The sequence below is a fragment of the Gopherus evgoodei genome, chromosome 19, assembly GCF_007399415.2.
Source record: "Gopherus evgoodei ecotype Sinaloan lineage chromosome 19, rGopEvg1_v1.p, whole genome shotgun sequence".
Lineage (NCBI taxonomy): Eukaryota > Metazoa > Chordata > Testudines > Testudinidae > Gopherus > Gopherus evgoodei.
Window position 1 is genome coordinate 21,674,153 of NC_044340.1, and position 24,994 is coordinate 21,699,146.

The 24,994-nt window shown below is 41.0% G+C and overlaps 1 protein-coding gene across 1 annotated transcript in view; it reads left to right on the top strand.

Moving 5' to 3' along the window:
• The first annotated feature begins 433 nt into the window (after positions 1-433).
• KMT2A (lysine methyltransferase 2A) overlaps positions 434-24,994 on the top strand; it is a 77,921-nt gene continuing 53,360 nt past the window's right edge. The window contains 12 exon segments of the mRNA XM_030538284.1: positions 434-550; positions 18,759-18,828; positions 23,057-23,514; positions 23,516-23,594; positions 23,597-24,301; positions 24,304-24,344; positions 24,346-24,384; positions 24,386-24,521; positions 24,524-24,564; positions 24,567-24,621; positions 24,624-24,968; positions 24,971-24,994. Of these exon segments, the coding sequence (XP_030394144.1) occupies positions 503-550; positions 18,759-18,828; positions 23,057-23,514; positions 23,516-23,594; positions 23,597-24,301; positions 24,304-24,344; positions 24,346-24,384; positions 24,386-24,521; positions 24,524-24,564; positions 24,567-24,621; positions 24,624-24,968; positions 24,971-24,994 (2,041 nt within the window). The 5' untranslated portion in view covers positions 434-502.

A 24,994-nucleotide genomic window follows, 5' to 3' on the forward strand; every position in this document is an offset into this window, starting at 1 on the left:
TTTTGATAGGAGAGTTTAAGTGTGTTTCTGCCCTCTAGATCTGGGGAATGCTTCCTGTCTGCGACATTGGGCTTTTCGCTTCCTTGTCATACTGGAGGGACTAGCCTGTTTTCATCCTTTTATTTATTTTCCCAAGTGACCTTTTTGTGTTGTGTTATGCTTTGTCGTGTAAATGAAGTCATGTTTAAAATCATCATATTTTTAATCACCCTGTTATGCTTTATGGTAACTTACATTAAGATAACCAGAGCAATTGTATTTGTGCTTCTGTCTCCTCAGGATGGAATGTCAATAGCTGTCGCATCTTTAACTGATTCAGCATTCCAGCCTTCCACATGCATGTTGGGATTTCAACATTTGGCTTGGTACTTTCATATTTGATCAGTCACCAGACTACCTCAATAGATCATTATTACTTCTTTCCTATCGGTGGTGGTGTTGTCAGGAACAGGCCCCTTACGAGCATGATTGACAGGTGTGGCCACACCTCTTTCAAGGGCAAATGAAGCAGAAAGAACAATTTCTGAAGAGAACAGCCTTTTTATTGAAGGTACTCCAGCAGGCAGTTCTAGTAACTGCCTGGTATGAAATAAGAGAGAAATAATAATCTGGATTTGACCCAATATCCTGGAGAAGTAGTTCATCCTTTTGGAGAGCTGGGTTAACAGAGCTCTCAGTTTAAAAATAGTGTGAATCCTAATTCTGAATTGACTAGGGTGCGCAATTGTAGGAATTGTTCCAGTTTATTCATTTATGACATGCAGATTACAAAATCATCATAGAATGTCCATTAACAGAATGAATAAACACATTCTGAATAGTCAAAGTTAATTGAATTATGGAGAGACAAAGTCATTCCATAGTTAAGGTTGCAACTGAGTTTTGTCACTGCTCCCCTTCTCCCCCCCCCCCCCAAGACCCTCAGAACAGTCACATCTGCTTCAAAGTGATTGGTACAAAATATGAAATAAATTGAATGATTTCCTGAGTTATGGCATCCTAGAAACAGAGATGTTCATCGGAGTTAATAAAGCTGTCTGTTTGTAGTAAAATGTGTATAATATTCTAAAACCTAGTATGTAGAGCACTGGACTGGGTCCCAGGAGACCTAAGTTGTATTCCTGGCTCTGCTTCAGGTCTTCTGAAATACCTTGGGAAAAATCACAGTTCCTCAGTTTCTCCATCTATAAAATTGGATAGCGATACATATCCACCTTGTAAAATGCTCTGAGATCTTCTGATGAAAAATGCCATATAAGAACTAGGTGCTATTATAATATTCCAGTGGCTCAGATCTAGAGTGCAGCAATACAGTCTTATTAAGTAATATCCAACTTAAAAAAAATTGGAACCATCACTAGGGATCATATACTTTGGTGGTATTGGTATAGCATGTCAAATGACTGCTTGAAACTTATGCTTTCGTGTAAAAAACCACTTCTACCTGCTTCCCTTCCCTAGGCAGAATTCACTTGAAATACAAATTGTAAAAAAGTGGAAATCTATTTATCATTATGGAAGTTTGTCAGTGGGGAAAAACAAGAATTTGTCCACAAGATTGTCAAAGAAAGCTTCATTGTCTCTTATGACTTTCAAGAGGGTGGAGGGAGGGAGGACCAAAAAGCCTCCTGAGGCTCATTGGGTTGGAGGTTCTTGCCACTCCTGCAGCCCTGACAACATTCACAGGAAGGGGAAGGAATGCCCCCCAATCACCTCTCCCTCTGTCAGCCAAGTTCTCACTTAGTTACCCCCTTTCTTGAGAGAGATGCTCTGATAGTCTTCTGTAGCCCCAAGAAAGGAATACCCTTTTAAAAACCCACAGGAAATTTCTCAGAGGGAGAAGGTAAAAAAAATTAATTCTTTCCTCCTGCCCTATCTTTTCTTGCTACATTCCTGAGTGCTTCCTTCTCACTGTGACAGCTCTGTTCCTCATTGTCTCATTCTCTTTACCAAGTCATCTGCTCCTCTCCCTGCATCCCTCTGTTAGAAATACCAAGAGTGAGGAGGATGTCTTCAGGAAGAGAATGTGCTTCTCTCCCTTTTCCACCTGACAGACTTCATGTGGACTGCAACAGTTGAGGTCCCTTCTAATGACTGACAGATTTGCTTCTGTTGCAGACCATAGGGAGGCAAATTGAGAGGGGGAGCTCTCGGAGCCATTTGCCTTCTGCTACACTCTGAATTCCTCAGCTCTGCCTCCTCATTTGAACCACTATCTTCCTCACTTTATTCCAGTATTCTCCAGCAAGGCACCTGTTCCCTCCATCCCCTTCAGAAATCTGCTCTACCTCATGCCCTTTTGAACCAGAAGCTTGGTGATGGAGAGAGGTGTGTTAGAATCTTAAGGAAGTGGGATAAGAAGATTAAGGAAAGCACTAAACTTTCTTCCCTGTTGCACTCAGTGTGCCTTCTCTGGTTTGTTTCAGGAGGATTTCCTTTTGATGAGCCCCAGGAGGTTCTCAACTCCTTTACCTAGTCCTCTCCACTTCTTACAGACTTCACCAAAAGCCCAACCCCCCTCAAGCACCTTATGTCCCCTTCTTCCCATATACCTCTCAAGCATTTAGGTGTTATGAGATGCTGCACAAGCATAAGGTTGGGGGTGGCGGTGTCTCTTAGTATTCAGAGAAATTGTGTGGGAGCCCTTGATGAGGCTCATCAGACTTACTTGGGAGTTGATGTATTTACCCAGGTGAAGCCCAACTCTTAAAGGTTGCAGAAGATGGGCTCCCCTTCTGCAGAACTGAGGGAAGGGGTTGGGAGAAGCTTCTCCCTTTCCTAATCTTAATTTTCTGCTAAATTCTATGTTAAGACTAGTAGGGAATTAAGGAAATTTATACACACACACACCTTTACCTTTAAGGTGAAGCAAAGGTTGCACATGTGGGTCATGGGTCTGAATACATGTTGCCTTTCAAAAACGTTAGGGTGGGTGGAACCTTCATGCATTAGAATCCCATTAAATGAGCATTTGTTGAATTTCTCAGATAAGTCTTTAACTCAGCCTCATAAACAATGCTCTGAAAAAAAAGTAGGAAACATTTTATTCATCTATAGAGTTTTTATTTTTTCTTTGATTTAAAAAATACCTGTAATGCCTTAATTTTAATTGTATGGTTGTTGGATTGCTTATGGCTTTTTTCATCATTCATACAAAAATTTTACAGTATTTTTTGTGCAGATAGCACAGATGCTGAAGGCAATCCTTCTTCATTAAGGACCTTGATCCTGTAAGGTGCTGAGTGCATTCATTGCCTCACAAGATTTGGTTCTGTGATTATATGTGCGAGCCAGTTATCCAAGTATCATTAGATATAGAGCTAGCATGTCTCCATATGTAAATATTATACACCTTGATCATCCCATTAGAACTCTTTAAGTGAAAAGAACAAATGTTAGTATGGGGACAAATCATCACACTTAGTATTGGAAACATGTTTCCAATAATAAAAAAAAATAAAAATTTATAAAATCAGTTTGCTGTAGTGTATGTTTTTGATACTCTACATGCAAAGAAGGGAATATGCTAGGCTGGTTTTCTACAGAGGCAGTTAAAGTAGTTTGTGTCTCTTGTTTGAGAAGTGCAGCCTTAACTTTCCATTTGCTGAGTTTCTAACATTAGAGGTGTTCCGTTAGCTAAAATTCATGAAAAGTAATATGTACTCAAGTCACTGATATGTGTCTGCAACCATAACTTTATCCATAAAAAACTGGAAGGTGAATATTATTGGAAATGACTTTCAAGACTCTAAACTAATACACCCATAGTGTCCAAGTAAATGCGCAAATTATTTTTTAATCCAGGAATTCTGCTTTTTTTTCTGGTTTGGTTTCCTTTCAAACTTTGCATGTAATGTAAAGGATTGCCTTCTGAAAACTAGTCTTTTTCTCATGAAGGTAAGTTGCCTGATATTTTTATTAAACTACGTTGTGGGCACTCTGAATCTTTGGTCTCTGGATAAACATCTTTGAACATTGATGTTGACCTTCTTCTCTACCAGAAAGAAGAGAACTCAGGTGTTTTAACAGGCATTTATAGTTCCTCTCTTCTTTTCTGTGAAACCTCACCTTCAAAGTTTTCCAATATACACAAAATAGAAGTGATCTTGCAAAGAGCCAAGCATTGGTCTAAATTGATCTAAATGTATGAGAATGTCAAACGTAAAGCAGAAATTTGCCTGCAACTGTGATCTTTTGAGTTGCAGAATAAATTCTTCAAGGCAGAGAATTGTTGTCTTTGTATTGTGATGCACAGGATACCTATGGATGTTTCTTAATACTGTTCTTAGTAGTTCTGGCCTTTAGATCAGTATAGCATGTCTTTGTTCTTTCTGGCCTCTTTGTATTGACAGGGAAGATGACACCAACTCATAAAGAACACCCACAACAAGGAATTGAGAAACAAAAAGCAGATTTGAACATCAGTATATTTTGATGATTGTCCTTGCTGGGTTGTATTATTTCAACTTCTCCCTTCTTTGTTAGAGCAGTTTTCTAGCAGGAATTAAATGATTTAAGGGTCTGGTTGGTCTTCTGAAAATATGAGTTGAAATTACTTATTTTTAATGGCCAGGCTTAGGAATTCAGCAAAAGGGTGCTAATTATGGAATTGTAGCTGGTAAAAGGACAGTTTAATAAGCCAAAATTGGTCCTTCCTGCTCACTCTCCCAAAAAAGTTATATTTATTAAGGATTGCAAAGTATTTATATGTGCCTAAAGACTACTTCATCCTCAGTTTAACTATAAATATAGTAGCCACTTTATGGTGGTCATACTGCACGATAACTTTTAAAAGGGGAAAGGGAAGCAAAGAGTAATGTATCCAATTAAAACTATACTAGGGAAACTTGGATAGGCGGAGTGTAAAAATGAGATTTGGCTAAGTAGCACACCACACAGCATCATAGTGAGGGCACCTTTACACTACTGACCCTGGGAAGAGGGCTGCATATTGAGTCACTACAGCATTTCCTATAGCTCTTGGGTTTTTCCTTGATGTCTTCTCCCAACTGCATGTTCTTTGGTATTTAATACAGTTTAGTTTATGCAGTCTGAAATCTCGGCCTAAAGTCATAACCAGATGCACAAAATTCTGCCCTTCAAGATGAGTGCTGAAAAAGTATTAAAATTCTTTGTCATATTAGTGACTCACCATCTAAATCACAACACGGAGGTTATTGGGTTTATGGTTGGCCTGTAACATGTATGCTGGTTTCTTACAAGATATGATACTTGGGCCACTTTCAAGGAAGGAGCCAGTTAAGCAAATGGCCAAATAGGTCTCTGAACCAAAATGGAGGCTGGGAAATCTGACTTTATCACCTTCAAAGTGGCTGTTTTAAGACGGGATACATGCAAAATCTGATTCAAAGGCAGTTTTTTATGGGATTTATTATGTGAAATTAGAAATCAACAGCTCTCACCTTTTCTGAATCAGAAAATAAGAAAAGGTATGAATCATTCATATGGTTCAGCACTAGGTGGGTGAAAGCATTTACTCCAGAGCAGTGTATTGTGTTACATTACATCTTGCCCCTTAGTGATTTTTATGAATTATTTCCAATCATAGGAGTGAGAGCTTTAAATAAGTTAGTTTCAAGAATGTTTCCATCAAGGATGGAATTTTGCAATGACTTTTAGTGGACAGAAACACGATTGAAGCAAAAGGAGCTCTTCTAAAGTTATGAGTTGTGTCCCTCAGCATTTCTTGACAGGTAGGGTCTTGTATATTTTCATGGAGGCTGGATTTGTACAGTTTTGGCTTTTTCCTTCTCAGAACATTGCAGGAGTGTTTTATATGTTTATGATTTAGATTTTTAATGTTATTTAAAAACCAACATACAAATCAAGAGTGTTCAAACAACTCAGTATTTAATGCTGTTAGGTATCTCACCCTGTTTGGGACTTGTAATAGTCTACTAACAGAAAATGACTTTACATGCCATATATGCTAAAATTGCCAGGCAGTTTGGGTTTGTTATAAGGTATTATTTTAGCTTAAACTCTGAATTTCTTTGCCTTTGTGGTTGGGCATAGTCTTATTTTGAATAATGTAAATAAATCTTTGTACTTGTGGCTTTTTTTCTGCACATACTTTTGTGCATTTATGTTGTTTTTTGTATTGTGGTATGATTCTTGCATAGTTTCCTGATAGGCAAACCACACTGGATTATATCAGAGCAAAAGTCAGTAAGACCTCTCTCTTTAGTTTTGAAATAGCTCATTGGAAGTTGAGTCCTTGAAGTATAGCTATTATCATCAATCTTAAAATATTATATATCTTTAGCCCTGACCACTGTATGGTTTAAACTGTGCTAGCAAGGACTATGTTTTTGTCCAATTCTACTGTTTCTATATCAACAGTTCTTGAACTGTAGGCCATCAACTATTGTCTTCGTAGTCTTTCCAGGTATGTTGCAGAATGAAATATTGAGAACCAGTCAGTGGGGAGGTTGAGAGACTGCCTAGTGAACTGTTGTTTTAAGTCTTAAAAAGTGGTCCTCGGGATCAAATATTTTGAGAGCTCCACTTCCATTATATCACTGTTATCTCACGGTTCTGCATGGCATAGAGTTCTCCACAGATTGAAACCTGTCCAGTCTCCTTTCCTCAGGGCTTTGGTCCATTGTTGTTCCAGTCTCATTCTTTTTCTTCATCCTAGCATTATAACCTGTTGCTGTTGGATAAGAAATTCGTTCCCACCCAGCAACTTGCAGCTGTGCACCTTCAGTTCCAGGACACGGCCTCTGTGCCTTCAATCCACAGTTTGTTGTTGTGGTACTTTACGGAAGGAGGGGTTCTACTGTAGGTGGCTGGAGTGGAAAAAGTGGGGGAAAATGGGACACAATTTGGATTGCTGAGGTGAGCGGGAGGTCAGAAATGACATAAAATAGTACTGGATCAAAGCTGTGGGCAGGGAATGTGGAGAATGGCAGCAGTGGTCCACTGCTATTGGGAGTCATTGCTAAACTAGCTTCAAGGGAAAGGAAGTGAGGCAACTGGAAGGCATAATGGGGATTTTGAGGTAGAACGTGAAACTAAATTGACATAGGAAGGGAAAGAAAGAAGGGACTTGTGGAAACATTGCAGGTCTGGAGGACTAGGGCTCTTATCTGAAATTGGAAAAGAATATAGACTAGTGTTCAGAGAAAAGGTTGGGAGTCTGGACACCTGGGTTCTGTTCTTGGATCTGGCAGAAACTTATTTTCATCTTGGGCATGTCGCTTACCATCGTGATGCCACAGTTTGCCTATCTGTAAAATGGATACATTACTTGCCTATTTGTCAACAAATTTGATCTAAGGAACTCTGTAAATACTTTTAAGGATTTGGGAGCTCTGGTCTGTAAAGAATAAGCATCAGTGGTTTCTTGCCTGTACTTAGTACTAGGCTACAGTTTGTTTGAAAATGCTGCGTGTCTATGTTCTTGGCAGTCTTAAATCAAGAAAAATGTATTTGGGAGAATTGGCTCTTTGGGATAGATTTTGGAATGTAACTGATCATATGTAGCTTGTGATTTTTCTGTGCTCTCTCTTGCCCCCTCTCTCACTCTCTGTTTGGAGAGCACAAACACACGCTAAAATAATTGATGGCATTGAATATGTAGATTTTTAACACCCACTCCTTTTGTCAGTTTTGTAGAACACCCCCCCCCGCAAGTATTAATCCTTTCTAAGTCAGTTCTGTGTAACATTGTTTACATCTTGCAGTGAGCCCCACGTGTGCAAGGGGAGTGGCAAAAGAGACATGACAAGGCTCTTGCTCATTGCAGTGCTGTGTGCAAAATATGAGCCCTTGAGTGATGCACTTCTGCAGCATTCCTTTCACTGCTCTGCTCGGATTTCAGTTTAATTCTGTTAATCTAAATTCTACCTTAAATTTAGACACACAACCCCTGTTTTTCTCTTTCAGTAAAACAGTAACTAGATCTTTAAATAAATATTGTCTTTATATTTTTGAAAATGTATTTGATGTGTATTTGTAGAAGCAAGTGGTTGAGATTTATGTTGTTTTGTTTTTTTTAACCAATGTTTTTCCTTCCTTCCCCTGGCATCACGCCACTGCACTGGAAAGAGAATGTGTAGTTGTGAAAAACCTAGCAATTTCTCTTCTCTTCCTTTTCCCCCCAACGATACTCGTGTGTGTGTGTGTGTGTGTGTGTGTGTGTGTGTGTGTGTGTGTGTGTTTGTGTGTTTGTGTGTGCGCGCGCGCTTTAATATAAAATACAGAGAATTGTATTTCTATGTGTCAGTCTGGTATTCCAGTGCTACTTAGAGACCTATACAGATATTAGAAATAAATTTGAATGTCAGCATAATTGGAGCTAAACATATCTTTTTAGCATTGAATCCATGTTTAGATACAAGAGATTTTTGAAACTAAGAAATCTAAATTTTGTATTGGGCCTTCTCTTTCTGGATACAATTTGCATTATTTACAGTACCTGTCTTTGCAGCTCTTATTAGTATTGCAATTCATGGATTTACTAGTGTGTCCTGTATGTTTGTTGGTAAATTCCCAGAGGTCTGTGAAATGTGTAGAATGCCACCTTATTCCATGAGAACAACACAAAAAACAGAATGCAGTGACTTTTTTTGTATTTAATTAGAGCACTGAAAACCAGAGGCAATTTTTGCCAGGCAGGAAGGAACGTCTCTACCTTTAAATATTCACATAAATCTTAATTTATTCTTAGAGCAGCCAGTAGTAAGAATTTATACAAATTATATTCACTTGCATAATGTTTTTTAAAGAGACAGCTCACTGCAACACATTTTTGTTCAAAATTTTGAATGGGCTTTTGTTCAGAAAATTGCATAGTATTCTGCAAGCTATCCATTTCTTTGCTACATTATTATGAGGTGGCCTTTAGTTGGACCGTTATTTGTCTTGCTGAAGGATGTTTCCGCTACTGAAGGAGTTAAAACACGCAGACTCCAGAAACATTTTATCGAGTTAACCCCCACATGCCTTTCATGTCCTAACTTGTGTGAAGACTTGTAGGGAGACTTTTCCCATTGCAAACTATGTAACTGGGTAGTAAATAGCAACTTAAAAATGTAATTTCTGGTGACTGTAGACAGAATATAGAAATCACTTAAACTTTCATTCTGATTTAGTTTTTCACAGAAGATTTTGAGAGATTATACATCTAGGCTGATTTATGTTTAGTCAGAAGAGTTTCTTAACATACTGTCGACAGTTCCCATCAAGAGCCTATAGCATAAATCCTCTGACCTCAGCTCCTGGAATTATGTGATGACATCAGACTCAACTTTCATTTGAAGAAGAAAAAACAGAACCTCTAGCTCTTACGGTTGTAAGTAGAAGCTTGTTAACATGAACTAAGTGCAACTGATCTAGTGGTGTTCACACACAGCCTGAGAGAGTAACTGAGATGTTTGTGCTGCTGCATGCATCTCAGTATGGTGTTAAGGCTCAGATGTACTTTGTTGGAGGCCAGGCCAACACCACTATGGAACTGCAGGGCTTGTGTATGGCAGGAGAAAAGTGCAGCAGGCCCAGTCAGCCCATCTCAAGCAGGTACATGCCATGTTCTGGGCTAAGTACAGTGTCATGGTTGCCACCTCTACCTCTCCAGGAGGAAGAGGGGATTCCTGCCTTTACAGAATGTATAGGGAACTCCTGATGAGAGAAGGGAGCCCTATGCTTCTGCCTCTCTAGAAGTGGGGTCCCTGCCACCACCACTTTTAGTGGGATGTGGCAAAGCCATGGGGAGCTCTGTGTTATGTTGTGCCTAGAGCCCTGGATTGTCTTAATTTACCTTGCCCCATTTCTGTGTCAAATAGATATAATCTGTAGTCTGCCTCTTGGAGTAAAAACATGTGCATGTTGTGCCAATTTCTGACCTCAGATATGTATGCATCTCACATTCAAGTCATTTGATGTTATATGTTTGTGTCCAAGGGCAAAATTTGGCCATAAGAATATAGATTAGAATGTATTGTTACATTCAGCAATCGGTTTACATAGATTTTTCTCAAACATTTCCTACTGAGAATGACAGTTAAGCAGGTTAGGAGCATATGGTGGCTGTAAACAACTGGTTTGACAGCCTTTTAGCAAAAACTCACAGACATTGTTGTCCATATGTGTGGTTTAAGTTCTTAAAAACAAGCTCTTGGTGCTTCAGTGGTTGCAACTGGGTTTGTTGCCTACTTTGCGAAAAATGGAGATGGAAAGTGTTTTTCCTTCACATATAAGACACAAACTTAAAAAGGTTTTGTATCGTTTTCAGGTAAAATATTGTACTGTAGACGCAAGAAAAAAGCTTTGCTATTGGTTCATCTTGGCTTCCTTATCAAGCAAAGTTGAAAATTAAGAGGTGGCCCAAGCTAATTCAGTGACTGGTACTAGTGGTGTACTGTATTGGCATTGTTAGAATTTTTCTTTTCTGTGATTGATTGGAGTTGCTACCTTTTTATTTTTAATTACTTACTTTCTTGTAATACCTCTTACCCAGAAGAATCTCAGAGCTCTTTACAAACTTAAACTGTTGTAGAAACTGTACAATGAGGATCACTATAGCCATCTCTGAGGTGGAATATTACACCATACAACAGTACATAATAGTTTAAGACAGGAAGTAGAGTGTGCCACATTAGTTGAAACTGTAGAGGGACTTTAGGGAGGGAAATGTAATTGCCCAAGTTGGAATTTGGCTGGGACACCTGGATCAACATGCTGCTCTTATGAAATGTACCATGAAATCTTTAATTACCCTAAGTGAATAGGGCTTTTGTTTAATAGGTTGTCCAAAAAGTCTTCCTTAGCAGCACAGTACCCCAAGCCATGTTGGAGTATTGTTTTTGCATTTTTCAAAAAGGAGTACCATCTACTGAATCATTGACAGCCTTCGTTTCAGCATCTAGGTGTTTCTCAGTTGTCTTCCATCCAAATCTAGATTTAGCCCAGCTCTGGTTATCTTGTGATTTAGTTAGTTGCCCCTCCCCTCCTTTTTTTTTCTGCTGCAGTTATGGAAATTCTAGGCTAAAGAAATAAGTCGTGCATTTTATTCTGAAGGCAGTGAAAGTTGTGGTCATTCTTTTAAAAACACTTATTGTTGATTTTTCAAGAAAAATACTAAAACAAAAACAACTCTGGAAAAAAGTTCTGTAGTTTTGGGCCAGTTGCTGAGAAAACTCTGTCCTTTGTTTTCAGATGTATTCTGCTTGAGATTGACAGTTTCTTTGAAGTGTAACTGTTGATAGGGGTCTTGGTTGCTTAGCAAGTGGTGCTTCTGTAGGTTACTTGATCTATTGCTATGGAGGACCTTAAAGATGAGGACTGCTGTCCTGTAAGTCGATGCCTTACAACAGTGGTTCTCAACCTATTTACCATTGTGGGCCGTATATACAGCTCTCTGTGTATTAAGTGGGATGTATCCACACAATATATTTACTACCTCTATGGCCCTGAGGATGTTACATGGGCCTCAGCTGTGTGCTGATTGCACCGTGGGTTAAGAACCACTGCCTTAAGATAAATCAATCTGAGTGGAGCACTAGAGTGATGTGCTTTTCTATGGCTGATATCACTTGGGTGGCCTGGTGTTCTATTCTGAACAAATTAAAGCTTTATTTGAGCTGCAGCACTCATTTCTGAGTAAGGAAGTTTAAGTAATCCAGTCTGGGAATCACAAAAGGGTGAATTGGTATAGCCAGAATTTTTTTCTGACAACAGGGTACTACTACACCTCTGCCCCGATATAACACTGTCTTTGGGAGCCAAAAAATTTACTGTTATAGGTGAAACCGTGTTATATTGAACTTGCTTTGATCCACCAGAGTGCGCAGTCCTGGCGCCCTCCCCCCCCCCGAGCGCTACTTTGCCACGTTATATCCGAATTCCTGTTATATCGGGTCGCGTCATATCGGGGTAGAGGCGTATCTTCTTGTTGAAAGATGGTTTCAGCAGCTGTAGTTATTTCAACGTCTAGAAACAAGGATGAATCCAGAAGAACTTTGAGGCTGTGGACTGAGTTGCCTATGTGTGTCCATACTTGCTCGAGGCTGGGAAGGTATATGGTAGCTAGCTCTTCAGAGTGTTTAAGTCTTCCCACTTCTGATTGTTGAGTTCAGTTTCCACCAGCTGCTTTTCATCCATTTGCTGATCTCAAACAGTTACAAGAATAGTTAGGTGATAGGTCTAACCGTGTCAGTGAATAAAAGACCCGGGTATCATCCATATATTGATGTTTGTCATGATTTTCCCAAAGAAGTTTAATGGAGTTGTTGAACAGATTGGGTATTAATATGCAGATCTAAAGGACTTGTAGGTGAGCGCTCTGATAAGGGAGGATAAGTTGTCCATCACCACCCTCCAAGTGTGAGTTGTAAGAAGGGATTACTTACAACTCACTGTTTTCCTGGTAACCCCTGATGCCTCTTCAGGGTGGGTTGGTAGTACACTGTGGTCTACAGTGACAAGGAATCCAAGGATCTAATAATATAAGCATAGACACCCTCTTCTGTCATTGGACAAAAGATCATCCATAGCCACTTCTGTTTCATGTCCTGGCCTGAAACATGATTGAAATGGGTCCAGGATCTTGGCAGTGGGAGGGTATGTCAGAGATGGCTTTTTGCTATTTTTTTTTTCAATGTAGTTTACTCAGTTGGATACTGCAATGTTCGTAAGGATCAGTGTTTGCTTCCTTGTTCTCTTTAGGGGATGTGGTAAGTTCCATTTTCATATGGGGCGGATAGTTGTCAGGAGGAGACTTGGACAAGCCTGAGAGTCTTTTACTAACCAAGAAGCATCTGGGTCAGATTTGCATGGCTTCAAAACATTTCTTGTTACCCAAAGAAACCTATACATGAACTTATAAATTAGCTAGTTTAAGGCACTGGTAATATAAGGGAACATGAATCTATTTATCCATGGAGCGGATAGAGCAGAAAATCTGTACTGGAAAGGTTTCACTCTGTGTGGGAGTTCAGCCTTGATCCAGTCCTCCTTTGGTCTGAAAATTTAGACCTTGACTACACAGGAAAGTTTTTATTTAACTTTATTTTTTCAGTATAAACTGCCTTGTGTCCACACACACTTTTTTTTTTTTCTTGTCTTAACCTGTGTTAAGTAATCTGCTTAGGAAGTAACATACATCTATCCCAGAATGAGGTATTACTGGTATAACATTTGTGTGAATGCAACCCTGTTTTGGATTAATTATGCTGCCTCTAGCAGTCTTCCAGCTGCTGTCCCACACTACTTTGTTTCATAACTGGATTGTTCTGTTTGTTTACCTGTGGACCCTGTACAGCTCTGGGGTCATCTTAACTGGACGTCACCTTTTTCTGTTTAAATGTTGGCATGCAGCCAGGTGTGGCCCTTTGTAATTCCAGCTCGTGGCATGTTTACACACCGAGTCACATACTCATTATAGCAGCCATGCTTCTGGATGATCCTATCAGGAGGCCCTGGACTTTCTTGACTTTTAGGGAGAGGAGCACACCCATGCCCATCTGAGCAGCAATCACCGAACACCAAGATCTATTAGAGGCTGCCAGAACAAATGCAGGAAAAAGCATACTACTGGGATATAGCCCAGTGCTGTGTCAAAGCAAAGTAGCTTCCAACAAAGCTACAAGAATCCAATGGACTAAAACCGGTCTGCTTGTAATGCTCCCAGTAGTTGCCTGTACTAAGAGGAGCTGGACTGGATTTTTGCAAAGGAGGACACCGCTTGGGTTTTGGACAGTTTGGAGTTGATCACAGAAGGCATCCAAGCTACCAGAAGGAGATTCTCCCAGACAGCCAAGGTTTCTTCAGCACACCCAACTCTGAGCCAGAGGCCCAGGAACCAAAGATGCCACCTGAATCTCAAATGGGGCCCCAGCCTGAAACTGCTGAGGAATGGAGCTGTACCAGTAAGTATTATGTTCTGTATTGCAATAAAACTGTAGGGGGGGATTTAAACAACTTTGTTCCAAGTCCAGGCTGACCATCACCGTGTTGGGAGGACATTCCCTGCCTGCTCAGCTCCCCTTCTTCTCTCTCTGCTCAAAATAGCATCTCTGCTGGAGCTTTCAAGCTCAGAAGGGTTTATTTCCCTTAACTAGCGACTCTCACACCCGCTAGTCAAATAGGTTGCCTCTCTAAACCCCTTTCCGTGCAGTTTGATTCTCCCTATCCTTCATGGTGAACCATGCCCTCTTCCTCCATTCAGGATGGAAGCACTGTCAGGGTTAAAACCTCAAATACAATAAACATGCCTCCCATACAGTGTCAGAGCAGATATAGAAAGAGAAAAAGTAATAGAATAGTTACTTTGGCTCACAGTTTAATCAAGGCCTTTTGCTCCTAGCCACCTTTACATTGTATGAGGTAAATTTGCCAAAATTAGGCTACAAGAGCATTTCAAAACGAGTAGTCATTTTGATTTTTCATTCAGCATTGTTAACCCTTTGGGTTCAAACCAATTACTGTGTGAATGTTTGTTTTGCAGTGCTCTCTGTGCTCTTGTTATAAAACAATTGAAAGCAAAGAGAGTGTGCTATTTGGTATATCCACTGCAAGACAATGCACCCTTCTTGGAGCTGCTCATATGGGTGGTGCGCTTCCCTTCAATTCTTGTACCAGCTATGGGGGATCATTTTGGTAAATAAAAGTGCTGCATATCTTCCTGGTTTGCTCATTTTCTTTGTGAACATGATCCTCTTGGGAACACATCTTTGGGTAACATCCTTCAGAGTAAGCATAGCCTCCAGAGATGCACGTGTAATTACTAACCTGCCCCCACTTGCTCCCCTAGCCCACCCCCCCACCATTGGTACAGGGGCCCTATACAAGGGGGAGGTAAGATAGAAAACATCTTATCTCCAGGCTCACACCAGACTGGACAGAGCAGTTGGGAATAGCGTTCTAAAATTGTGAAAAAGCAACAGTTGATCATTTTGTATTAGGACAATAACTGCTTGTGCTGTTTCTCTGTTTTTCTAGTGCCTGAAATGCTGTGCCCCTCACAGACAGGGGTCTTATCAGCTGCTGAATGCCTGGCATACCTCTGAAGGAAGTGAAAGAGGGCAAGGAAGGACAGGTTCACTAACCTCATGACTACATCCTATCAGAGGGCCATAAAAGCAGAAGAGGGGAGGGAAGACTTCCTGCAACACAACAGTCTTAGAGGCTCTGAACAGATTGCATGGACAAGGACGTTCAGGAGGACGATGCTGGACCTAGAGGAGAGGCAAACAGCTCTGCTGGAGAACATTGTGTTGCTGTGTTCACAGCCACCACCCCAGCTTAGCCTGGCCCTGATCCCTGAGGAGAACACAGGATACTGGAGAGCCCCTTTTTGCTTCTCCAAATGACGGGGCCTTCCCACACCATTCCACCCCAGGGCAGCGAACAGTTTTTACTCTTCTACCTTTGCTTTTTTTGTGGGCCCTTAAGCACAAACTTGTGTGCCCTCGGCACTCTAGTCATATTCTGCCACAGTTCTATTGGTTTTAGGTTTGCAATATAATAATGAATCAATAAAGGTTCTTAATATGTAAAACTCTGCTGAAAATTTTAATTGAGATATTGCTTCTCCCTAAGAATATCTTTACACAAACACCTTTCATTCATTTTCTTGGTTACAGTACACTACTTTTCCACAAGAACACCCTGGCCTGAAAGCTGGACAAAAACACATCCCTTACCCTGTTTCCTTGACTAGTTGGAGCACCTTGTGGAAAGGCAGCCTTTTTGGCTGTTCATTATGTACAGAAGTCTCTCCACCTTCTTCTTCCACCCACTGGTGAGGATCTCTTACTTGCTCTCTCATATGATGAGAAAAACAGAGCAAAATGCGCTTACTCCAATAGGCAAACATTGTTCAGAAACATCCAGCCTTTCCATGAGGCACTTCTACCATCCCTTCAGTCTTTCAAATGTACCTTCCACTGTCATTCAGCAGCTCCTCAGGTATAGTCAACAACTTCTGTCTCTTGTCTGATTGTCCAGTATAAGGCTTCCTAAATCAGGGAACCAAAGAGTTAGCTGGGTCTCCCAGAATGACAGGAGGAGACACAGCACCATTAATGTCTGTAGACGTGGGAGAAAATTTTCCCTTTTTCAATGCAGAAAATAGGGCAGAGGTTTTAAATAGCCTGGTATCATGGATCTTTCCTAACCGTCTCACATTACTACAGTATCAGTAAACCTTGCACAAGGATCAACCAGGGCTTGCCCCATGGAGAAATACCCCTTTCTGTTGACAAATTCTGAGGCTTGGTGTGGGGGGCAAAGAACGTGGGCCATGGTGGTTAAAAATGATGATTTAAAAAAATACAGATTTTTATATTTAAATTGGAATTTTTCTTTTTAAAAATAAATCTGAAATTATGTCAACCTATGTTAAGGCCTAAGCTTGTTATAATTTATTAAAATTATTTGAGTAGTGTGTGAGCCCTCCTCAAATTTTAATGACTTAAAGGGTACAGTTATATACAGAATTAGGGGGGAAATCATCTTTAACTTTTGAAGTCAACTCATGCTTTATAAATATTTCACAATGTAATGTCTGTTATTTTCAATTTTTCAGTGAAGCAAGTGCTGGTATTTGTATTTTTCCAAATGTGTAAATATTTTCAATTTTTGTTGTGCAGGAAAGCTTTTGCCTTAGTAACTTTTGGATTCAATTTAGCAAGCAGATTCAGAAAGAATATTTTCTTCATTTGGACTAGTTAATTCAGAAACAAGGAGTTTGAAAAAGCTAGAAAGCTTATTTTCTTCTTTAAATATATGAATAAAAAACAGGTGGGAGAGGAGGGGATGGTATCTACTAACTGGGAAAACTTGAAGGACATAGGCAAGCTTTTCAAAGTTATTTAGGCACTTAAACATGCAAATAGGTGCCTCGTGGTGGTCTTCAAAAATGCCTACACCAGTTATGTGCCAAACTCCCATTGACTTCAATCTGTCAATTCACTAACTACAGTTATGACTTCTTTTGTTTAATAAATCTGTTAGTTTTAAATGCAAAACATGTTTTGATGAACTTCCTTTTTTTGCTTATGTATCCAGCACATTTAAGGAAGCTTTATTTAACTAGCAAAAAAATTTTTTTAAATGTTCTTTTTATACATTTTTAATTGAATTCTACTTTCCATCCAAATGCAGCTTGACACGGTTTCCAAATTAAAAAAAAAAAAGTAATTAATCACTTTCTTGCATAAAGTAAAAATTTAAGACTCTGAATAAATTTATTTTAAGCTATATAACTGCTTAAATAAATGTAAAGCTATAGTGTTACACTCAGTTTGGTACCTTTTTGTTAATGGCTATATTTGGTTGCAAATGAACATATTTTAATGTTTAGTATGAACAGCCAATGAGAATGAACCTTTCTGTAGGAAAATAAGTAAGGTAAAATGCCAAACAAAATTAAGATCAATTATTAAAGTCCAGGTTTCCTGTTTGTTTAAATCATGATTAAAATTTAGTGATTTAAATCACTGTGATTGAAATGGCCCAAATATAACTTGGGAATCCCAACCGTGCCATCCATTAATAAACTTCTGTGCATTGGCAAACTTTTTGACCCTGGGGTAGCAGCACACTCCCAATAGAATAATGACAGTCCTGACAGTTGGATCTAGCAACACCAAACTGGTAAGCTACTGAGCAGCAGCAATTCGGGGTGGGGAGCTTCCAGATGGCAGTGTACATGTGCTTCTCCATGGTGAGGTGAACTCTCATATTGGTGTTCTTCTATTGTGCCTCTGTGCTGAGCTCTGCACAGGTCTTTAGGAAAGTAGCTGTCTGCATCCTGAAGTTCTGCCACCATTGCTGGTCATCCCGCTTCTGCAGCACTGTCCTGTCCCACCAGTCAGTGCTAGTTGGCCACACCAGGAAATGGTATTGTGTCACGTGAAGCTGTTCCAGGAAAACGTCCTACCAAAGTAACAGCTCAGTTTTTTCATACTTCTCCTCATCTAGCCGTCTCACCGTGTCTGTCTCCCAACCCATCCAAAGCCATTCAGTAGTTTGAATGATGAAACATTTGGTGGAGCAGTTTGTTTGTGTTAATGATTCTCAGGATTGAGGTATTCGGTAGTGTTTCCTCGACTGCAGTTTGAAAATAGTGCTGCCTTGCAAAAAACAGTGGAAATTATGAGATGACAGGAGAGGAATCATGGGACTTTAATTTGAGCCCATGTCCCAGAATTTCAGTAGGTTCCAGTGGACCTTCCATTGTGCAGCATGACAAAAATCCCAGATTATGTAGGGTCTTGCAGCAGAACATTACACCATGGGATATTTGCCCAGAATGCTGTGTGGTTATTTTTCGAAAGCACAGAGCTGTGTGGGCACAGTGATTCTGAAGGGAAATAGTTTAAGTTGGCATAAACAAAGTGGTGTGGACACATTCTTTCACTATAGTTGTACTGGTATAATTGCAGTGGAAAATCTTATACTGAAAAAAGCATTCCAGTGCCAACAAGCCCTTAGGGTAAACTGTGTAATTCCTACAGGTTGAGTCTTTATCCCTAGTTTGTGGAGAAGAGTCTATTGTGTTGTACAACGTACATTCTCATCTGAATGTGCTGTTTATTCCCCTCTCAAGTCTTTTGAGCATTCTGTGGCTATTCCCCATGACTAGATACTATTTCCTTTTAGCCACGGTTTGCTGAAGGAACAAGCATTGCTATAGAATAGATTTTCTTTCCTGGAATTTTTTGATGGTAGTTAAATTTTTTAAAGTTAATTCCCATGTCTTTAACTTTAAAAAATCACTTTCATTGCAGGATGAGCAGTTCCTAGGTTTTGGCTCAGATGAAGAGGTCAAAGTACGAAGTCCCACCAAATCTCCCACAGGTACGTTTAGCTCATAGGGTTGGAAGCTGAGTTACATATTGTCACTTTGCATGGTTTAGTCATGCCTCTCCCTGTTCATATTGCAATAGCTTATTTTAACGAGAGCTTGCTGGAAAACAATTGTAGATCTTTTTGTCCTACTCTGAGTGAACCACTTGGAGAACTGCTGTTCCTGAGAGGCTGTGCTTCATCCATATCTAGCCCAGGCTCTCCTACTTTAGGATCTGCTCTTTGGCAGGGTCCAGCACTCACAATATAAAGCGCTTCTTAGGGCTTGTCTACATCAGAAAGTTGCAGCGCTGGTGAGGGAGTTACAGCGCTGCAACTTTGAAGGTGTACACATCTGCAGGGCATCACCAGCGCTGCAACTCCCTGTTTGCAGCGCTGGCCGTACTCCCCGTTTTGTCTCGGGTGTAGAGGATCCAGCGCTGGTGATCCAGCGCTGGTAATCCAATGTAAACACTTACAGCGCTTTTCTTGACCTCCGTGGAAGGAGGAAGCCTCTGGTAATCAAGCTGGTCTCCTTCCCCAGCTTGCTCTCGCGTTCCCGAACCCCGAGCAAGCAGGTCTCCTTCCCTGCGGTTTGCAGGGGGGTTCGGGAACGCGAGAGCAAACCGCGGCGAAGCTGGTCTCCTTTCCCGGTTTGCTCTCTCGTTCCCCGAACCCCGAGCAAGCAGGTCTCCTTCCCTGCGGTTTGCAGGGGGGTTCGGGAACGCGAGAGCAAACCGGGAAAGGAGACCAGCTTCGCCGTGGTTTGCTCTCCCGTTCCCCGAGCAAGCAGGTCTCCTTCCCTGCGGTTTGCAGGGGGTTCGGGAACGCGAGAGCAAACCGCGGCGAAGCTGGTCTCCTTTCCCGGTTTTGCTCTCTCGTTCCCGGAACCCCGAACAAGCAGGTCTCCTTCCCTGCGGTTTGCAGGGGGTTTGGGAACGCGAGAGCAAACCGCGGCGAAGCTGGTCTCCTTTCCCGGTTTGCTCTCTCGTTCCCCGAACCCCGAGCAAGCTGGTCTCCTTCCCTGCGGTTTGCAGAGGGGTTCGGGGAACGCGAGAGCAAACCGCGGCGAAGCTGGTCTCCTTTCCCGGTTTGCTCTCGCGTTCCCCGAACCCCCCCTTGAAGCCGCCCACAGCGCTGCAGTGTGGCCACATCTAACACCACTTGCAGCGCTGGTTGCTGTAAGTGTGGCCACTCTGCAGCGCTGGCCCTATACAGGTGTACTAATACAGCTGTAACAACCAGCGCTGCAAAATTTTAGATGTAGACATGGCATTAGTGTTTCGTCATAGTATAACAGGAGATTGTCAAGAATTTTTTAATAGAAATAAGGCTGACCTCCTGATCTTTTGATGTGGATTTGGAGTCCTTCACTTGCTCTTCACTCTCCAGTGAGTGTATATTAAAGTGAGAGGAGCCTTTTAACACACTGGTCTTTTTTGTTAATGAGAGGAGGTGGTGAGCAATGACAAAGCAAGCAAAAATGGAAACAGACCAACTAAAATTAGACCTGATTATATTGCTATTTGTTACAAACCATTGTATCTTTTCACTTTGTCTTTTGAAATATAAGAGTTGGAGTCTTGTTGAAGATATTAAATGACATTGGGCAGTCTTTATTAAATTTAGTTTCACAAAAAAACCTCTGAATTAAAGTGAACGTGGGTAGCTTTCTCTATTGATCTTTTATTATATGGAGATATAACTATCTCATAGAACTGGAAGGGACCTTGAAAGGTCATCAAGTCCAGTCCCATGCCTTCACAGCAGCGCCAAGTACCATCCCTGACAGATTTTTGCCCCAGATCCCTAAATGGCCCCCTCAAGGATTGAACTCTTAACCCTGGGTTTAGCAGGCCAATGCTCAAACCTGAAAAATCATGGACTCATAAGACTGGAAGGAACCTTGAGAGGTCGTCTAGTCCAGTCCAGTCCCCTGCACTCATGGCAGGATTCGGTATTATCTTAGAAAATGGCAACAATCTGTTTATTCCCAGGAATACCAAGTGAGGATGGTGGGGGAGCTCCCATTCTGCCTCAATTCCAGTTCTACATGCTGGGTATGCGACAGTGGGTGGAAGTGTCGGGGAAGGAGATGGAGATCCTGTGAAATATATGCAGATGTCTAATACACTAGCACTCAACCTATTCCAGCTGATTGTACATCATATTATCTGTCTGGCATTAGTTTTATTGTGAAAAATCTCAACAACTAGTTGATCCCGGTACTAATGATAGTGTTAACCTAATAATGTGGAAACGTCTCTGCAAACTGTTGTTACTCAGTTGTATGTAGCAGCAGTTGCCCTAAAAAAAAAAAAATTACAACCTTTTTTCCTCTTGTCTCATGACATTACATTTTTTTTTGAGAGAATGGCCCTGAAATCATACGATTGAACGCACACACAGTGCTCTTTAACTATAGTAGTAGTGTCATCAAGATGTAATTTAAAGAAGTTTACAATTGCTTTTCCAAGTACTATTCTGGCATACGGAGGTTTCAGTTTATTTCTAAAAAAACCTTAAGGACTTTGAGGGAGTGAGCTTCCTCTTATTAGGAGGATGTTTTGAAGAATTTTTTTAATTTAGTTTAACAGGAGATGACACTTGGAACCAGAGAACGCCATGAAAATTGGTCAGGTTCAAGTCCATTGTGAAGATGACAAATCCTGTGCATGTTTTTGGCTGGGAGTCCCCTTTCTGATGGAATGAAGTAATGGATTCACTGTAGTTCCTTGTACGCCCCATTCCATGCTACTTTGATACTATGACATGCTTCCTTTTGGAGACTAGAGACATTTCGTCTTACTTAAAAGCTGTATGTGTTTGTGGAACAACAAAATAAAACCCACATCCAGTCTTTTGATTCAAATCGGCAACTGTTTAGAACTGACTCCATCATGGTCTGTCTATCTGATTTATCATGGAGCAGGGAAGTTTTGTGGGAAAGAGAGAGTGAAACTGATATTAGAAGGTGAGACTAACATTTGAAGGGAGACTAACAAATGAAACATGAGTAAATTTATGCCTTAACTGAAGGTGTGGTGAGGTGTCTTTTGCTAATGATGGTCTAGTTTCGTGAGTATGTCCAACCCTATGTTAGGCTTAAGTAGCCAAAGGGAGAGATGGTGAACATAATTGCCAATGAAGATATGATGCATTTCTCTGAAATGCTGACACCAAAAGTAGTCTTAATAAGGTAACCCTTCTGACATGCAATCAACACTGCCTAATCTGGGTTTTTAACTCCATTTTGTTTAATGTCTCTGATTTGATTTAGTGAGCCAGTGGTAGGCATCCTTGATATGAAACTATTCAACATTTGAATTTGTGTGAAACCAAACAAGATGGAGGGCTTGTGAGGAAAGGTGCAATAGCTTATTATACTTACTTTCAGCTCTGGAGCCCTATATTTAGATTTTGATTTGGTTTCAGGTGAGTGAGTTTGATCATCTATCCTAGACTTGAATAGATAAATGTCCCCATTACAATATTCTACACAGTTTGGCCCAGACAACAATGTCTGCTAAGGAGAGACTTTGTACTGCAATCCTGTGAATGTCGCAGTAGTGGCTGACGTGCATTGGCAGAGCTGTGTGGGGACCCAGTGTGGACTATAGGTTGAAATTAAGGTGCATTGGCAGAAGTGGATAATGAAATCTTGCACAACACCTATTCCGAGTGTAGTCACAAGCACTAAATTTACTACAAAATTAAAACAAAACAAAATCTTGAATTAGTAAAATATCAATTTTGATTCATGCTTTTCCCAATGCTATTCTTTGTATGGTGGCCTTTGTATTAGCAGTGAGGTGGATGATAACCAAGAAAAATACATATTTTAAAATGAACTAGTTTTGAACTTTTTTCATTCTTTGTATATGATGTTTTCAAGAAAGTTAATCTTGGGAGTTACTGTTCCCTTCAAAGAGTTATTTTTGGTATTTGTTTTAATAATGTAAAAGTTCTTTTGGTGGAAAGCTATTTGTACTTAAAATATGTTTTGGTAATAAGCTCTTTATTATAAGGGAAGTGTTTTGTTTGTCTGTAGCGGAACCCTTTATGTACAGTTCTTATTAATAAGTTGTATTCATAGTGGGTCGGTGGATCAAAATTATGGTAGCTTGTTCTATGCATGTAATGTGACTTATGATGAATAAAGTCAAATGTGACCTGGGGTAGTGTTGTAACAGTGTACAGAAAAGCCTAACGTGCTCTGCATTCTCTGCTTCCCCCTCAGTCAAGTCTAGTCCACGAAAACCTCGTAGGAGACCCAGAAGCAGTCCTGATCGAAGTTCAGCTGCACATTCAGACTCTTCATCAGTGTGTTCCCCCCTGAGCAAATCTGAAACCATGTCCATGGAAAAGGTAAAGAAGAAGGAAATTAAAAGTGGGGAAAAGAGACGAGGAAGACCTCCAGCACTTAGTAGTGTGAGGTTCAAGTTATCACAAGTAAAGGACACATCAGATATTCATAAGGGGAGCAAAGAAGCAAAAGAGAATCTGAAGAAGATAAAAAGGGCACCGTCCACTGCATTTCAGCATGCTGCAAAAATCAAGAAGTTACGAACTGGTAAACTCTCCCCACGAAGTCTAAGTTCAAAACTGGGGGGAAACTTCAGATTGGAGGAGGAAGCGGTTCAGATTGTGCGCAGGAGAGGAAGGCCACCGTCTTCGGAACGTTTAAAGGCTGCCTCACCACCTGGTCATTAATTCACAGCTGGAGAAACACCAGAGGGTATGCAAGGAGAAAGATGGCACACTGCCACTCACAAAAGAAGAAAGACCGCTGTCAGACAGAGCCCCCGCAGGATTAAACCTGTTAGGATTATTCCTTCCACCAAGAGGACAGATGCAACAATTGCTAAGCAACTCTTGCAGAGGGCTAAAAAGGGGGCACAAAAGAAGATTGAGAAAGAAGCAGCTAAACTGCAGGGTAGAAAGGGAAGAACTCAGCTCAAAAACATCCGGCAGTTCATCATGCCAGTTGTGAGTGCTATCTCTTCGCGGATCATTAAAACACCCAAGCGATTCATTGAAGATGAAGACTATGATCCTCCTATTAAAATAGCTCGCCTAGAGTCCACACCAAACAGCAGGTTTAGTGCTACATCCTGTGGGTCCAGTGAAAAATCAAGTGCAGCTTCTCAGCACTCATCTCAGATGTCTTCAGATTCCTCACGATCTAGTAGTCCTAGTGTAGATACATCTACTGACTCTCAGGCGTCCGAGGAGATGCAGGCACTTTCCGAAGAGCGCAGCAATACTCCAGAAGTTCATGCCCCTTTGCCTGTTTCTCAATCCCCTGAAAATGATAACGGTGATAAGAGAAGCAGGAGGTTTTCAATGTCAGAAAGGAGTTTCGGGCAAAGGGCAGCTAAAAAACTGTCAACCTTGCAAAGTGTGTCCCAGCAGCAGTCCTCTTCCTCTCCTCCTCCACCTCTGCTCACTCCTCCCCCACCATTACAGCCTGCTACTGGCATCTCAGACACACACCGTGGCTTATGCCTCCAACAATACCGTTGGCATTCACCTTTTCTGCCCACCTCTGCTGCACCCATGCAGGAGAAAACGGAAATCAATTCTACGAGAACCAACATTCAGGGTGGACCTCTCTGAAGCATCTAGGTCAGAACCACAGTACTTTTCCTCAGCAAAGTATGCCAAAGAAGGTCTCATCCGTAAACCAGTGTTTGATAACTTTAGACCCCACCACTGACTCCAGAGGATGTTGGCGTTTGCATCTGGTTTTTTCAACATCTGGTGCTACGGCTCCAGCGCGCTTGTTTTCTGCTCTTCATTCTGGACAAGATTTGATATGCACAAAAGAAGTCCTCTGCTTCGAGCTCCAAGATTCACTCCAAGTGAGGCCCACTCCAGAATATTTGAATCTGTAACCTTGCCTTCTTCTGTTAGTCGAACCACTGCAGGAACTTCTGTGACAGGCATATCTTCTAGGAAACGAAAGAGAAGAGTGTTTAGCCCGATCCGATCAGAACCCAGATCTCCTTCGCACTCTATGAGGACAAGAAGTGGAAGACTTAGTACCTCTGACCTGACAACTCTCACCCCTCAATCTTCTGTCTCTTCCTCACTAACTAGCATGTCTGTTAGTTCTCTTGCCACTAGTGCCTTAAACTCAACTTTTACATTTCTTCCCATCCCCTGACGCAGTCTG